General features: G+C 38.0%; 1 protein-coding gene across 1 annotated transcript in view; it reads left to right on the top strand.

Annotated features, from left to right (window-relative positions):
- The window catches only part of prkar1b (protein kinase, cAMP-dependent, regulatory, type I, beta), a 100,339-nt gene that overhangs the window by 46,985 nt on the left and 38,008 nt on the right, over window positions 1-15,346 (top strand). The window contains exons 5-6 of the mRNA XM_078418093.1: window positions 8,737-8,798; window positions 12,600-12,646. Of these exons, the coding sequence (XP_078274219.1) occupies window positions 8,737-8,798; window positions 12,600-12,646 (109 nt within the window). The remainder of the gene's footprint in view (window positions 1-8,736; window positions 8,799-12,599; window positions 12,647-15,346) is intronic.

The raw sequence follows: 15,346 nt of genomic DNA, 5'->3' as shown, positions 1-15,346 counted from the left end.
TTCTCTTTCTGACCCGCTGAGCTTTTCCCCGCAGCATTTCTGCCAAACTCCGAGTCAACCCAAACCCGCACATCCAAACCCGAGATTTCAAGACCTCGCTAACCATCACCACACCTTGTTGCGACTTCTGGGAGCCCCCAACGGAGGCCGAGCAGCAACTCGCCTCCCGGCCCGGGCGGCCGCCACCGGCAGAGGGGGGCGGTGACGCACCAGCTGCCCATTGGTCCGAGCAGCCCCGCCAATACATTCAAACCGTGGCGGTTGGGGAGCGGCGAGCGCAACACAGCGCCCCTCAGTGGGATGTCGATTTCAAGCATTTAGCGCGGGGCCTGTAGCAAATGCTACTTTTGCTACAATGTTAATCTGGCCCTGACTGAATGTATATTGTATTGTACTTTTTTCTAGCAATATATACATTGCTATCCTTACAAACTCAATTATACAACTACAACTACAATTGATCATCTTGAAGATGGTGCGTATTGATCACCTTGAAGATCTTTGGGACTCTGTTTCTAAATGGGTATATTTGACTCTTGTAGCATACTTCATACGCCAATCTCAGCTTTGCAAATAACAGTCCATTATCTGGAGCGGACAAAATCCTTGCTGAGGGACTATCCTTGCTGAGGGACTGAAAAATTGCTCACCTACAAAATGTCTTCCTCATCTAGAAAGAGAAGAGCATCTTGAGATGCTATTAATTGTGACAGTGTTCAAGATGGGAATCAAGTCTGTACAGTAATCATAGAGAGGCTTTCTTGCTCTTTCCTGTGGGCCAAGTGCTCACAAGGATTCTACTCAACCATTTTTTAGAGGTTGAACAACTTTCAGAGATGCACTGCAAATTTCTTCCATTTTAATCTGCACCATTGAACAGCACAAATACAAAAATGTAGACTCAAACCAACTTCATCTTATTCTACCATACAAAAACCTTTAATTTCACTAACTGAAAGGGATCATGAAAAATTCTTGGATTGACTGTCTTTGGAATTTGTGACCACGCTGTGCCTGCAATGCTATGATCCTACGCAAAGGCCCAGCATTGACCCATTTAAACAAGACCGTACCATCACGGCAACCTTCTTAATCTTCATGCTTGCAATACTGCAAATCTTCAACCAACAAGCTCTAGCTAAAATGGAGTTGATCTTGGGAACATTTTAATTATGTTGTTTTTGATCCAGAATCATGATCACCTCCACTTCAGTCCTGAATTTATAATATGTTTATGATGCCGGGCATGTATACAGATGCTGAGCCGTAGCTGTTGATTCTTTAACTGGATCATATAGGAGGATGGGGTCTCCATAAAACACCTGGAAGACATGGTTCTATACCAACTTGACCCTGCTGCACTCTCCAGCCAAATGGGTGTCACTGAAACACTGGTAAACTTTGCGACATTTCTATATTTTGGAAACCATCGTTCAGTAAAACTGGACATCAGTGATGTAATTCAATTGCCATGGCATGTAGGAGCAATAGGGAAGGTACTGAACAGTGTCATCCTCTATGAAAGAAGTATGGAATCTCTGAACAGCACGACTGTACAAAATCCCTTATTGCACTTTTCCATGCTTCCCTCTCCTTTCCGGATTGTGCAGCTGAAATAGAGAGCTGATGTGTGAGGGGGCAGATTTTTACATTGATGGCCCAAATGTAAACATTGTAGTGGAGGCCTAACATTGCAGAATCTATAATTTGAGAATATTTGTGATGTAGGCTTTAAGTTTTGTAAACCATCTATTTCATTGTGTGCTGCTATGGTCAAAGTTATTTACAATATCTATGCTAAGCAATTTTCTGACCGTTGCCTCCTCCTCCCACAACACTACGGTGGTTGGTTAATGAAAATTCACCTTTACAGAATTCGCAAATATCTCAAACATTGTGTAGATGCCATGTAGAAAGTATTCTGATGGAATGCATCTCAGCTGGTATGGCAACTGCTCTGCTCTTGACTACCTGCACTTGCAGAGAGCGGTGACAACCCAGTCCATCACAGGGTCTTGACTTCCATCCAGTCCATCTGCAAGCTGTGTTGCATCGGGAAGGCCAGAAGTATCATCAAGGGTGCCTACAAGCTTGAGCATTCCCCTTGCTCGTTCCTACCTTCTGGGAGGATACAGGAGCTTGAAAGCTCAGATTTCCAGGCTTGAGAACAGCTTCTGATTCCTGAACCAATCACTTAAACACCTGCTTCATAGTGGTTTAGTTTAGTTTAGAGATACAACTTTGCAACAGGCTCTTCTGCCCACTGAGTCCGCGCTGACCAGCGATCACCCATACACTGGTTTTACCCAACACACTAGGGACAATTTACAGAAGCCAATAAACCTACAGTCTTACTCTTAACTCTACCTCCTTTGGTTATTCAGCTACTGCACTTCAGTGGTATCTTCACACTACTTCAGATTGCTGCAATCTTTGCATTGTTCTGCTGTTTTGCATTTGTCCTATTTATTGTTGTCTCTATCATTACCATGTTTACAACCTTTGTGAGCCTCATTTGAACAAGGAATTTCCTTGCATCTTGATGAATATGCCACGAAAGTAATGTCTCTCTACCCAAAAATTTGAGAATAAAATTCACTTAACACTCCAAGGGTCCAAATACTGATACCACTATGAAGAAGGGTCTCGACCCGAAACGTCACCCATTCCTTCTCTCCCGAGATGCTGCCTGACCTGCTGAGTTACTCCAGCATTTTGTGAATAAATGACCAGACATGACGTCAGCTGTCTTTTGGCCAATTTCAAGCATTGAGCAGCGGTTAATTAAGCTAGCAACCTTTGGGAAGTGAACCACACCATGGGTTCTTCAAAACGTAGTGCATTTGTTGGCTTTGGCTCTTCCTGCAACCACTTAACTGCTCACTCAACCACTTACTATTCTAGCATTGTAAGCACTTTGTGGAAAAGAAGAAAAAATACTTTTCAGTACTGCTAACTGACATTGAATGTACATGCGTAATTGTTCTGTGGAGAAGCTTTACATAAAAAAACATTATGTTTTAATTCTGGCAGTACATATTTAAAATCTGATCAAGCATTTATTGGCTTCTGTCTCAAAGTAACATGCTAGAAAGCAGACACAAAGTGCTGGAGTAACTTTGGTCAGGCAGCATCCTTGGAGAATATGGATAGTTGATGTTTCAAGTCAAGGCCCTTTTTCAGACTCTAGTCCCAACCTGAAACGTTACCTATCTATGTTCTCCAGCGCTTGACCTGCTGAGTTACTCCAGCACTTTGTGTCTTTATTTGGAAACAAGCACCTGCAGTTCCTTCTTTCTAATTGCTTGAAAGTAGGTTGAACTTGGCTAGTTTTTTTTCATTGAGTTAGAATAATTTTGTTTCGACTCTTCAGTGCCTTGCCCGAAGTAACACATATCAGAAGTCAGAAGAAAGAATTGCAATGTGGATACAACTGAACACATGGACACATATGTGATTTTTGATATATTTTAACATAGTTTTACACAAAGTTTTTGATATGAGCTCACGATTTATTTGAGAAAAATAGATGATTCTGTTTATGAAGGTGCGCAATGCTTAAGGTTCTTCCTATAAATTTGATAAAGTAACATCCATTGTTGTGGTTGGGTGAACACCCTAAAGACGTGTCGATCATGCAAGAGGTAGAAAGTACAACAGACTCTTGTGATCATAAACTAAGGTGTATGCATCACAACATTCCCCCTTCTATGTGCAGGTTGCTACTAGTTATAATGGTATATCTTGATAGACCTTTTGAGAGAGTAACGGTGTTTCTTTAAAGGAACAATTTTTACCAACTTGCACAGTACCATCCATGGCTCATTCAACATTAGTGTAAGTTAAAATCTGGGCAGAAAAATCTTAGCTAAAATTACAGTTAAAGTGCTGCACTGATATCAATCACACATTAAACAGAAGGTTCATTTGCTCGGTGGATATAAAAGATTCCGCAGGAATTTTTTTAAGAAGAATCCCTGATTTACAGACTAATGTTTATCCAAACAGATACATAGCTGTGAAAGCTTGCAACACACTAATTGGATGCTGGATTTTCAAAATTGCAACAATGAAAAGCGAATGTTGGCCATAATGTTGGCGATGGGACTACTGAGATAATTGAAGAAACATTTATAAACGCAGGTCTTTTTACCAAAAAATATTGGCCGTGGATTGAATGTCATATGAAACATAGCATTGTGTGTTGCATCTAATATTGAGACATTTAATCAACAATCATATGAAACCATATAATAAAGCACTTATTGTAACTATCATATGTATTGTTGAATGTGGAGGATGCTTAGCTAGGACTAATATTAGTTTTTTGGAAATGGATTCTTTGAGGAATCCATAAAATCTCTCATACCTTCTACATGTGCGATTCAAAGTGCTTGTTCGCTTCCTTGTGAAATCCTGCATTTTACTCCTCTCTAAAATGTCGAACGGTCATGTATAATTCTCACTATCTGAGGAGACCGACACCATAGTTGGAATGCTGTAAATAACATTTAAAATTAATGTTTTCTGTCAGCAGATGTTGTTTTCAGTCCTTTGTGCTCCAATAGAAATTGTTCCATTTTCTCATTTCTAAATGAAATCTATTATCCGTGATCTCAGCATTTTCCATTATTATTTACTGCCCACTTAAAAATTTCTATTGATTATATTTCATTTCAGTGCCAAAAATCATATTGGTGCTTCTCTTTATTCTAATGGTAGAAGTTGTTTGAACATGATTCTAGACTTATAGTTGAGCTACTGCTCTTTTAAACTTCTTATGACTAAGAGAACTGCCATATAGTCCTTTCACCGTGCTCCTCCACCATTGCGTCCTTCGTGGTTTGTAGAGGGAAAATAAAAATCTTTAGAACATATCTCTGTGTCAAGTCCTAAAGTCAAAGGTCATTGCAGATGAGCTTGATGGACATAAATCCTTATTTCTTGCTATTATGTAATTTAAATAAATCATTTAATTTCAGTTTCATGGTTTTTATGGGGAAACTAGACCAAGTGGACCGGTTGGGTCCAAACCTCTCCTGCATTGGTGCAGGACCCCCTCCTCCCCTTCACCCCTCCCCATCCCTCCCATGCCCCCTACCCCCTCCCCCATCCCCTTCACCCATCCCTGCCATCCTCCCTCCCTCCCCCCTCGGCCCAACCGTGGAGCCGTTGCCGGGCGGGGAGTGCCCCGGGAAGCGTCTCCTGCAGCTCGGCTGCAATCTGCGGCGGCGCAAAAGTGGGTTTATTAGGGTGGGCCTAAAATTATTGCACTGTCCTGTACCGTTTTGGCTGTGTAGAGGGATGGTACACACATAAACATATGCACACAAACAAACCGAGAGTTTTAGTTGGATGGATGGATGGATGGATGGGTGGGTGGATGGGTGGATGGGTGGGTGGGTGGGTGGATGGGTGGGTGGGTGGGTGGGTGGGTGGATGGATGGATGGATGGATGGGCAAAAAATCTGAAATAAAAACAGGAAATGCTGGAAAAAGTGAGAAACACTGACAAAAAGTCTTCAAACTGAAACGTTAATCTGTTTCTCTTCCCGCAGATGCCATCTAACATACTGAGTGTTTCTAACATTTTCTGATTTTGTTCGTTTTGTTTTATTATTTAAGTAAGTTGTGTCCTTTCACCCAAGTCTGAGTAGCTGAAAGGAGTTTTGTATTGGGTAAGGAAAGGGGGAATACAAACCTTCTAAAAGATAAGATTCTGGCCCCTGTACTTGCCGACCTCATAGAGGTTAATGTCAGTGAGCATATTCTAACTCCTAATACCTACCGGTTAATGTCACTGCCCTTGGGGATACATGAGTCTAAATTCCTTCCAGCTGGAGACCAAAAGAAGTGAGATTTAAAAAAAAAAGAAATGTATTTTATAGTAAACTGTGGAAAGATGAGATCTAGCCGCATTCTCTAGAATATAACGTTTCTTTATCCAATTTTGTTAGTTATCTTAATGTACCAAATGAAAAATGTAGGCAGGTCGGCTGTATTACTTCCACTGTTCAGAATAGTGCTAATTACATATAGTGCATGATTACATATCTTTTGTGTTCTTCACAATCTCCTTTTGAGTTTCCTTGTGTTTAGTGGGTGGTGTCCCATGAAATTGCTGTAAGGCAATTTACTGAGATACAATTGATAACATTCTCTGGCCCTTTCACTAAAACAGATAAATCAGAGATAACATTTTTACAAAATATTGCAATTTTTGGTGTACTTTTTTATATTAATCCTGAATTAGGATTGTATCAGCAATTTGTCCATATTTCTATATTCAGGGTTTCAATAATACCACATTACCAATTTTGCAAGTTCAGGTTAAATCTATGCTTTAGTTATTTGCAACTATAGATAATATAGTTTCTACCAAAATGCTGCATTTTGGTAGAACAAAACATCCTTTATTGTCTTTTGGAAAACTTTTTTGCTGTTATTTAGTTGGTACTTAAACTCTATCCTAATCTATGAAAAGGCCAGTCAGCTGCATATAGTTGTACCGTCAATCAGTCATGCGTGGGATTGCATTGATGCATTTGACTGGAATTGAATTTAGATGTAATGTTCACTGCATATTGTGGGACAAATTTTCTGTTTGTATCAAACAGTTTTCCTTTATTTGGTGTGTGTTGCTTCAGAAATTATCACAAGTTTTGCTACGTTGCATTTTGTTAAATTTTGTTTTAAAAGCACTCTTGAGTAGTTGTTATTAGTTTTGGTGTAAAATGCACAGTTTGGCTTTCATTCTTTCCCCATGTTTGTGCCTTACCTCCAATTTACTGGGGGAAATATTGCAAATAGTCATTTTTGTCAGTTATTTAGTTATTCCTTGAGAGCTTGCTTCAAACAGATTGGTATTTAATTTTGTTTCCGCGAGAAACACTTAATAACCTCTATACTATAAATACTGCTTCATCCCAATGAGTGGGAAGTAGGATTCAGTCTCAAACTTGACTCCATTAATCACAGCGACCATATTTATGGATCTGTAATGAAACTGTTCATGTTTCTTGGTCTTTGAAATAATCAGATGGTGGCTGCCTTGATAAACTTTTCAACTCAACTTGATCCTTTGAGCCTTGCCCCACATCATGCTTCAGCAAATAGAATATAAACCTTCAAGAGCAACTCCAATCGTGTTTGTATAGCAAATTGCTGAATGTCTGAAGAGACTTTCGTTGTGAATAACGTAACAAAAAGAGGAACTCATTTCATTGTCACTCAAGTGTGACGTTAGTGATGCGGAAAAGCTCTTGAGTTCTTGACCAGGGTGCAGAACTTCATAAGCAGGCTTTCAGTAGGAATAACATTTGGCATTATGAATAGATCCTTTATCACACATTTACTCAGATCATTTCAGCAAATTGAACTCTCCAGAAGTTCACCTGAGTAAATTTAGTTTAGAGATACGGCATGGAAACTGGTCCTTTGGTCCACGAATCCGCTTGACCATTGACCGCCTGTTAAATGTGTCAACTATTGAAACATCTGGGCTACCTAGACGATTTTGATGCAGATTGTACATTTTCTTCCTACTTTCTCCTTCTTGGGATTCTCAAACTGAGACAATTGTAGATTTTGAGTATTTTTAATTGTAAACAAGCTGGAGTTGTTAATATAGAGATTCTACAAAGCTGTCAACCTAATAAGGTATCACAAAGCAAATGTAACTTATTTTCTAAAATGATTTGAAATAATCAGTTATTCTGCATCTCCTACATACATTGTAATGGGGTAAAAACTAATGACTGAATAATTCCCACATACATTAGGTGCACCATTGCACTTGGATATTTTATCACGTAAGTCAAACTTTGTATCAGAATGATAATCTGCTATAACTGGACAGAGGATCATATTTTCAAGTCCAGTCTCTTCCATTTCATTCAGCTTTTGATCTGGCAACCTTGAAAGATTATAAATTATGAAGAATAAATTCTAAGAGCAATCACCCTGACTAAAATAGAATAATAATGTACTTCATTGTTTTAGTGCATTCTTTTTATCAGAAAAGCTTTTGCTGGCTGAATATTTAGCAAGAGGATACATCCAGTAAATGGGCGAATGGAATGTTGCAAGGGAAGTTTTTTTTCATTTTACCATTACAGTACTTGGGTGAGGCCGCCTCCTGAGTGCTGCTTGCAGTTTTGGTCTCCTTATTTCAAGAAGGATATACTTGCCTTGGAGGCTTGCAGAGATTCTCAAGATTAAACCTAGTTATGAAGGGGTTATCTTGCGAGTAAAGGTTAAGCAGATGAGGCCTATGCTCTCTGGAGTTTAAAAGATGAGAAGTAAAGTTACTGAAACATAAAATGACGGGACTTGACAGAGTAGAATCGAAGATGTTTCCTCTAAAACTAAAATTTGGAAATCTAAAACTGGGGGACATAGCCACAATAAGATGATGTGCATCAAAGAGAGAGATAATGAGGGACTTTTCTCTCATGAGTCATTTGGAATTTTGGAGGTATGTTCAAATTTGTCGGGTTTTTAGGCTTCTCAGGAATCAGAGATTGGATTTGATTCAATGGTAGAACAGTCTTGAAGAGGCTACTTGGTCGACTGCTGGGGTTTATGCTCTTAACATTTTATATTTTCTGAAAATATATTAATCAGAAATGTACATATAGGAACATTTCAATAATTAATTCTTTTATTTTAAGGAACATGAACTCCTTGTTAAGTTTTAGTCAATACTCACTTTTCGTATCTCTTGTTCTCTTTCAGTGATATCTTTGATGCCATGTTTCCTGTAACCCACATTGCAGGTGAAACTGTCATTCAGCAAGGTAATGTTAATGATATCTTAACAGGATTTTTCCGGATCACTTTTATTTTCTTTTGTTTTCTTCTGAAAGTCTGATCTTTAATTTGGTGCTGACAACACCTCCAGTGTTTCAGCTATATCCAATTTTTGTTCATTTTAACTTTGATCACTGCTGGCAATTTTGCCACCATGTCAAACCCTACATGTGTCATACTGAGATGCCACCTTTCAAAAGCAATATTAAACCATGCCCCTATCTGATCTATTAGGGTGGACTTGAAAGAACGCCTGGCTCTATTTGAATAAGGACAAAGTTGAGGCTAATGTTTGTATCTCAGTCAAACTTCATTATCTGGCAATTTATTTCATTCTTCACCGTTTGTACAACACAACAAGGTGTAATTTTATACTTGCTGACAGAAATAGAGTCAACTCATACATGCCGGCCAAAATGCTCTAAGCTGGTCCCATTTCTCTTTGTTTGGCCCAAATCCCTCCAAACCTTTCCTATCCATGTTCCTGTCCAAATGTCTTTTAAATTTGTTATTGTACCTGCCTCAACCACTTCCTCTGGCAGCTCATTCCATATACTCTGTGAAAAAGTTGCCCCTCAGATTCCAATTAAATCTTTCTCGTCTCACCTTAAACCTATGCCCTCTTGTTCTTGAAGTCCTTTAGCTCTTGATTCCGCTAAGCTAGGAAAAACTCTGTGCAATCACTCTATCGGGCATGATTTTATATGCCTCTTAGCCTCCTGTATTCCAAGGAATAAACTCCTAACCTGCCCATTCTCCCTATAGCTCAGGCCCCTCCAGTCCTGGCAATATCCGAGTACATTTTCTCTGCACCCTTTCCATCTTAACGGCATATTTTCTCTAGCATGGTGGCCAAAACTAAATCTTAATCATTGTTAATTTGTTTCTGTGGCTTAAAGAGGTGAAAATATTGGTTTCATATTGACATAACAGAACTCGCTCTCACTGTCGATAAGCTTCATTCGGTAGTGAATGACAGATCATGTGTTCTCAGTGTGCCAATAATTTTTTTTGAAGATGGTCAGCTCATTAAAATGTTAAGTTTTAAAAAAATAATAATTTTGAAGACTTTTTTTCCCCCCAATGGAGGTTCGTGGCATTAGGTTTTCTATACTGTAATTGTGCTCCTTCTCAACAATACAAGACAACCTTTTCCAGGGATCTTTGCTAATATTACAACCTTCTTGTGGTTGCTTCCTTTATATTACACATTTAGTGCAAGAGGGGGCTGCACTGGTATAGGACATGCATCATCATCATCATATATATACAGCCGGAAACAGGCCTTTTCGGCCCTCCAAGTCCGTGCCGCCCAGCGATCCCCGTACATTAACACTATCCTACACCCACTAGGGACAATTTTTACATTTACCCAGCCAATTAACCTACATACCTGTACGTCTTTGGAGTGTGGGAGGAAACCGAAGATCTCGGAGAAAACCCACGCAGGTCACGGGGAGAACGTACAAACTCCTTACAGTGCAGCACCCTTAGTCAGGATCGAACCTGAGTCTCCGGCGCTGCATTCGCTGTAAAGCAGCAACTCTACCGCTGCGCTACCGTGCACTGACATAAATGCAAGAATTAAGTAATTTATTATAGATGTGACTTTAAGAAGTGTGTAACTACAGACCTGTAATACAAAACTGCAGATTTGTTCATTTATCCCTTCTAATAGATTTATTTTTATGCAGATCCTGAGAGGTTCAATATTGTATGGAACTAACAATTTGAAAAACTAATTAAAAAGCACAGCTAATGGACATTTTAAAGCTTACCTTATTACTTCATTTGTTAGACCCCTTAAAATTTGTCAATTAAAATCTAACCTCTTCTATCAATCTTTGGGTAGCCTACCCTAATATTCCCTTGTGTGGCAGAATCTAATTATTAAATGACAGCATTCCCGTGATGCACCTTGATGTTTTCCTATATTAAAGTTGCAATATAAATAAATTTTGTAGTAAAGGCTATAAGTTGAAATGAAACAGCAAAGGGAGTTTTTTTTGTAGGTGTTAGGTTCCTAAACTGGTGATGAACTATACTGAATGTAACAAGAAATGATGGGCAAGCAGTGATAATAAAAGAAGGTGCTCCCTTGGGCAAGCTTCGTAATGTGGGTACAAAAGCAGTTCACCACCCATTTTGGTAGGAAGAATGTAAAGGAAAATAAATAAATATGTTTTTAAATGGGCGCATAACCAGAATAACTATGGAAAGTAGTTATCCTAATTGGCAGCCATGTGAAAAGGCTTTTGGTGACACAAGATTCCTGGCATTATTAATGGAAATGTATTTGTATTAAACAATGTGATGAACCATTATTTTTAAAAAGACTACTAATTTATTACTGAAATATCGCATCTAATTTTAAACATAGTCTTTGAATTACTTTTAATGCCATAAGGGTGCATGGAAGATTTATAAGGTAATAGATTTTGGTTACATAGAAGGAAATAAAAAAAGTTAACGAGATTTAATCAAAGTGTTCAAAAGAATGGAAGTGTATGATAGAGTAAATACATTGCCGTTGACATAGTATTGGGTAACCAGAGGATGTCTTCACAAATATGAACAAATCCCCTAGGTAATGAGAGGGAAGAACATTATTCATCATTTTGTTGTGATCCGTCCGTGTTTCCTGAGGAAGCAGATTTAATATTTGGTGGATAAATATTTTCCGGCATACATAAAAAGCTCAGATGTGTAAGACTAATCGGCCTTCAAAGAACTGGTACAGCCATAGTGAGCTGAATGGAAAATTTATTTTTGTTTTATTTTGGTTCATCTATTATTATATGATTCAAACATATATCTTAAACATTTGCATAGATGCAATTTCTTTGAATAGTTAATTCAAGCTAAAATAAATGAATACACAATTTTTTTCTATTTTTCCTCATAACTATCTTCCTGCAAACTGACAAGTACAAATAATCATTATAACAGACCATGGGGGCCGGGGGGAAATGGAATCTGTTATTGCCAATTGTCCACTATAACCAAGTAAGGTATTCTCTCCAACCACCTAGCGGTCACTCCATGAAACAACAAGTTGTTTTCAAATACAATGTTTTTGACTGCTAAAAATATATATTTATTACTGCAAGTTAAAAATATTAAAGGCTGTATGATACATTGTTTAATAGAGTATCATTGCACATGTGTCGATCAAAGCAATTGCTTCACGAGCCAATGGTGCCTGATTACTGTGGGACGCCCGTCTGCTATAACTGAAATCCATTATAAAGAGGTTCGTAATAGACAGAGGGCTGACTTTATAGCCCAAATGTTGCATGTAATATATTAAAATACTGTTTAATTGGAAAACATTGATATCTGAGGTTAAATAGATGTCACAAGCTTTTGGTCTGATGGTAACTGAAAAGGAAAAGTGGCCCTGTGATTCAGCCACTAAACAAAGTACTGGTACTTGAAAGGTGGGACTAAGTGGAAGTGGGTTAAACTGGACATTTGAAGTCTTAACCCGATAGCCATAAAGCTCTTCTTTTGAAGACTTTAGAGACTTTGAACTTGAGGGATTCGTGGATTTCGTGTCCATAAGGTTTTCTATGAAACTTGAGAAAAAGGATTTTTCAATCAGATAAAGAGGAAGCCTTCAAATATTCTTAATGCTTGTTAGGAAATTCTTTAGCTTGTTAATGGATGTAGTCTTTTGACAAAACAACTAAAACACCCTAAAGTGCAGTCTTTTGTGAAAGAATTGTTGACTTAAACTTTGTTATCTAAACTTTAAAATATATTGTATTTGCTGTTTCTGTTTCCAGGTGATGAGGGTGACAACTTCTATGTAATCGATCAGGGTGAAGTTGATGTAAGTGTTTGAAATACTGTGGTTTTAAATGCAACTGGTTTTCTATTTTCAGTTAGGGTAAGGAAGGTGATACTAATTAAGATATTAGATGCATATATACACAGGCATTTAATGGTATTGGTGAGTGTCTGTAAGCAGCCTGGACCTCCACAGAGATGAGCTTCACTAAACAAACTGCACCTGTTGGGTCAGGGTAATCCATTGATGGACTAGTAATTCATTGGAAAGAAACAATTTAACATCTAATCACTTGCTGTAGCTTCCATCAGTGTCTGTTGAAACCAGGACATGCACCCTGAGGCCATTTGTTCCAGGTGCTTTATTTGTTGATTCAACTGTTTGAAATGAGGTCAGCTCAAATGAAATGGGACTGGCCTATTTGTACATTAACTTATTATGATGCCATAAAATTATATATTGGTCTAATAAGGTAAACAAAACTGTTAACTCTAATCATAATTAACATTTAACGTTGGAAATATTCAGGTAATTTGCACATTTATTGCAAAGACAAGTTAGCAGTTAACATAAAACAAATTGCGAAAACGAAATTTAAGGTCCATCCGCTGTTATCCTGATAACTGAATGAAACATTGATAATGGAGTTTTGATTAATAGCTATTAATTTCTCAATAAGTCTACATGAAGCTTGGACCTTATTGGTGATGTAGAATGTTCAGAGCCAAAATTTCAAGCCACCAGTTCCTCTCGGGCTTCCTGCAACTAGGTTTCATACTGTTCATATTATATCACAAACTAGTATATCTAGTTAGCATTTGAATGAGTTAATGCTAACTGCTTCCCCATACTTCAAGAGAGAAACTTTCGTAAACCACTAGTCTATTGAAATAACGCAGTTGAAGATAACCCTTTTATGTGAAGCCTGTATCCTCAGATCATCATGTTGTGGATTAGGTGAAATAATTTGCCAGAACAAAAGAAACAGTTACGAGTCTAGGCATTTCAGCCCTTTACACCTGCTCTGTCATTCATGGCTGATCTTTTATTTCAATGTCACTTTCTTGCACTAGCCTTCATTTCTTTTATATCTCTATCTTGGCCTTAAATATAATCAACTGAACTTCCACAGACCACTTCTCAACGAAGAAACTCCAATTTATCATAGTCATGATGTGGCCCTCAGATTAATTTGAGACAGTTTCTTGACCTGATTGTTGACACCAACAGGGAAGCATAATTTTTGCACATACCCTGCCAAGCCTCCTGAGAATTTTGTAAGTATCAATGATATCACCTCGCATTCTTCTAAATTCAAGAAAGTATAAAGCCAGTCCACATGATCTCCCCAGAAATGATGAAGCTGCCATCCCAGATCTGGTGTACCTTTGCTGTGCTCAATGCAAGTATATTCTCTTTTTGATGGACTCTAAGCCTCTCTTTTTGTAAATGGTTAATACAACCATAAATAGTTTCAGCACAGCTCTCTAAAATTGGAGGAAAACATCGAGACTTTGTACTTCAATCCTTTGCAATAAGATGAAATGTATCATTTTAATTCTTTTTGAAATATTTTTAGTAAGTCATCTATAAAGACTCCCAAATCCCTCTAAATACCATCTTTCAGTCTCTCACTATTTAAACGTCTCAATATTTGACCAAAGTGGATAATTTCATATTTTTCCAAATTATATTCCATCTGTCACATCCTTTTGTTCATTAACCTGCCTGTAGTCTGCTCAAATGCCTCTACGTCCTCCTCACAATCCACACTCTCATCCAGCTTGTTGTCATCAGCAAACTTGGATACATTACATTTGATCCCCTCTTCCAAGTCATTGTTACAGATTTAGTAGCTGAGTCCCCAGCACTGATCCCTGTATTACACTACTAATCAGAGCCATGCAATCCAAAAATGACCAGTTTATCCCTATTTCTGTTTTCTGTCTGTCAGACATTTCCAATCCAAATAAGTATATAGCACCCACTATCTTGCGAATAATTCATGATTAAAGTCCTCTTGTGTGGTACTTTTATTGAAGATGCGGACCTTCTAACTCTATCAGCTGATTTGTCCTTAATTATTTTTGCTTGTTAAAGCCAGAAAAAAACTTCAGTATATTGGACAAACATGATTTCCCTTTCTTTGATCCGTGTTGGCGCCTTCCAATCATGTTATTATTTTCTACGTGCATTATTTCCACACCATTTGCAATTGTTCCCAGCTTTATGAATGACATTAATGTCAGGTTAACTGGTTCTCATTTTCTATCTCACTCTTAAATAATGGGGTTACATATGCTATCTCCCAATCTATGAGAACTGTTCTAGAATCTATGGAAGATGTCAACCAGTGTATCCATTATCTCTGTCACCATCACCATCAAACTGTCATCAGGTCATGAAGATTTATCACCTTTCAGTCGCACTAATTTCTTCAGTACGTTTTTTCTTTCACTAATGCTAATGACTGAATTCTTCAATTACTGTAGGCCTGTATGTAGCACTGTACTATTTCCATAAAGTCTTTTATGTGTTGTGAAAATAGATTCCTTTTCTCTGCCATTTCCTTATTCCCAAATATAATTTCTCCCACTGTAACATTGGCTAATCTTTTCCTCTTTGTACGTCTATGGAAGTCTTTACAGTCTGGTATGTTTAAAAAAAAAATTATGCCTGTATTCTACTTTCCTTTTTCTTATCAGTTCTTTGGTGCTGTGAATTCATAATTTGTTTTCCCTG

This window comes from Rhinoraja longicauda, chromosome 21 (genome assembly GCF_053455715.1).
Source record: "Rhinoraja longicauda isolate Sanriku21f chromosome 21, sRhiLon1.1, whole genome shotgun sequence".
NCBI classification, from domain to species: domain Eukaryota; kingdom Metazoa; phylum Chordata; class Chondrichthyes; order Rajiformes; family Arhynchobatidae; genus Rhinoraja; species Rhinoraja longicauda.
The sequence above is the reverse complement of the archived record's forward strand: the minus strand, read 5'-3'. Positions and strand labels throughout refer to the sequence as shown.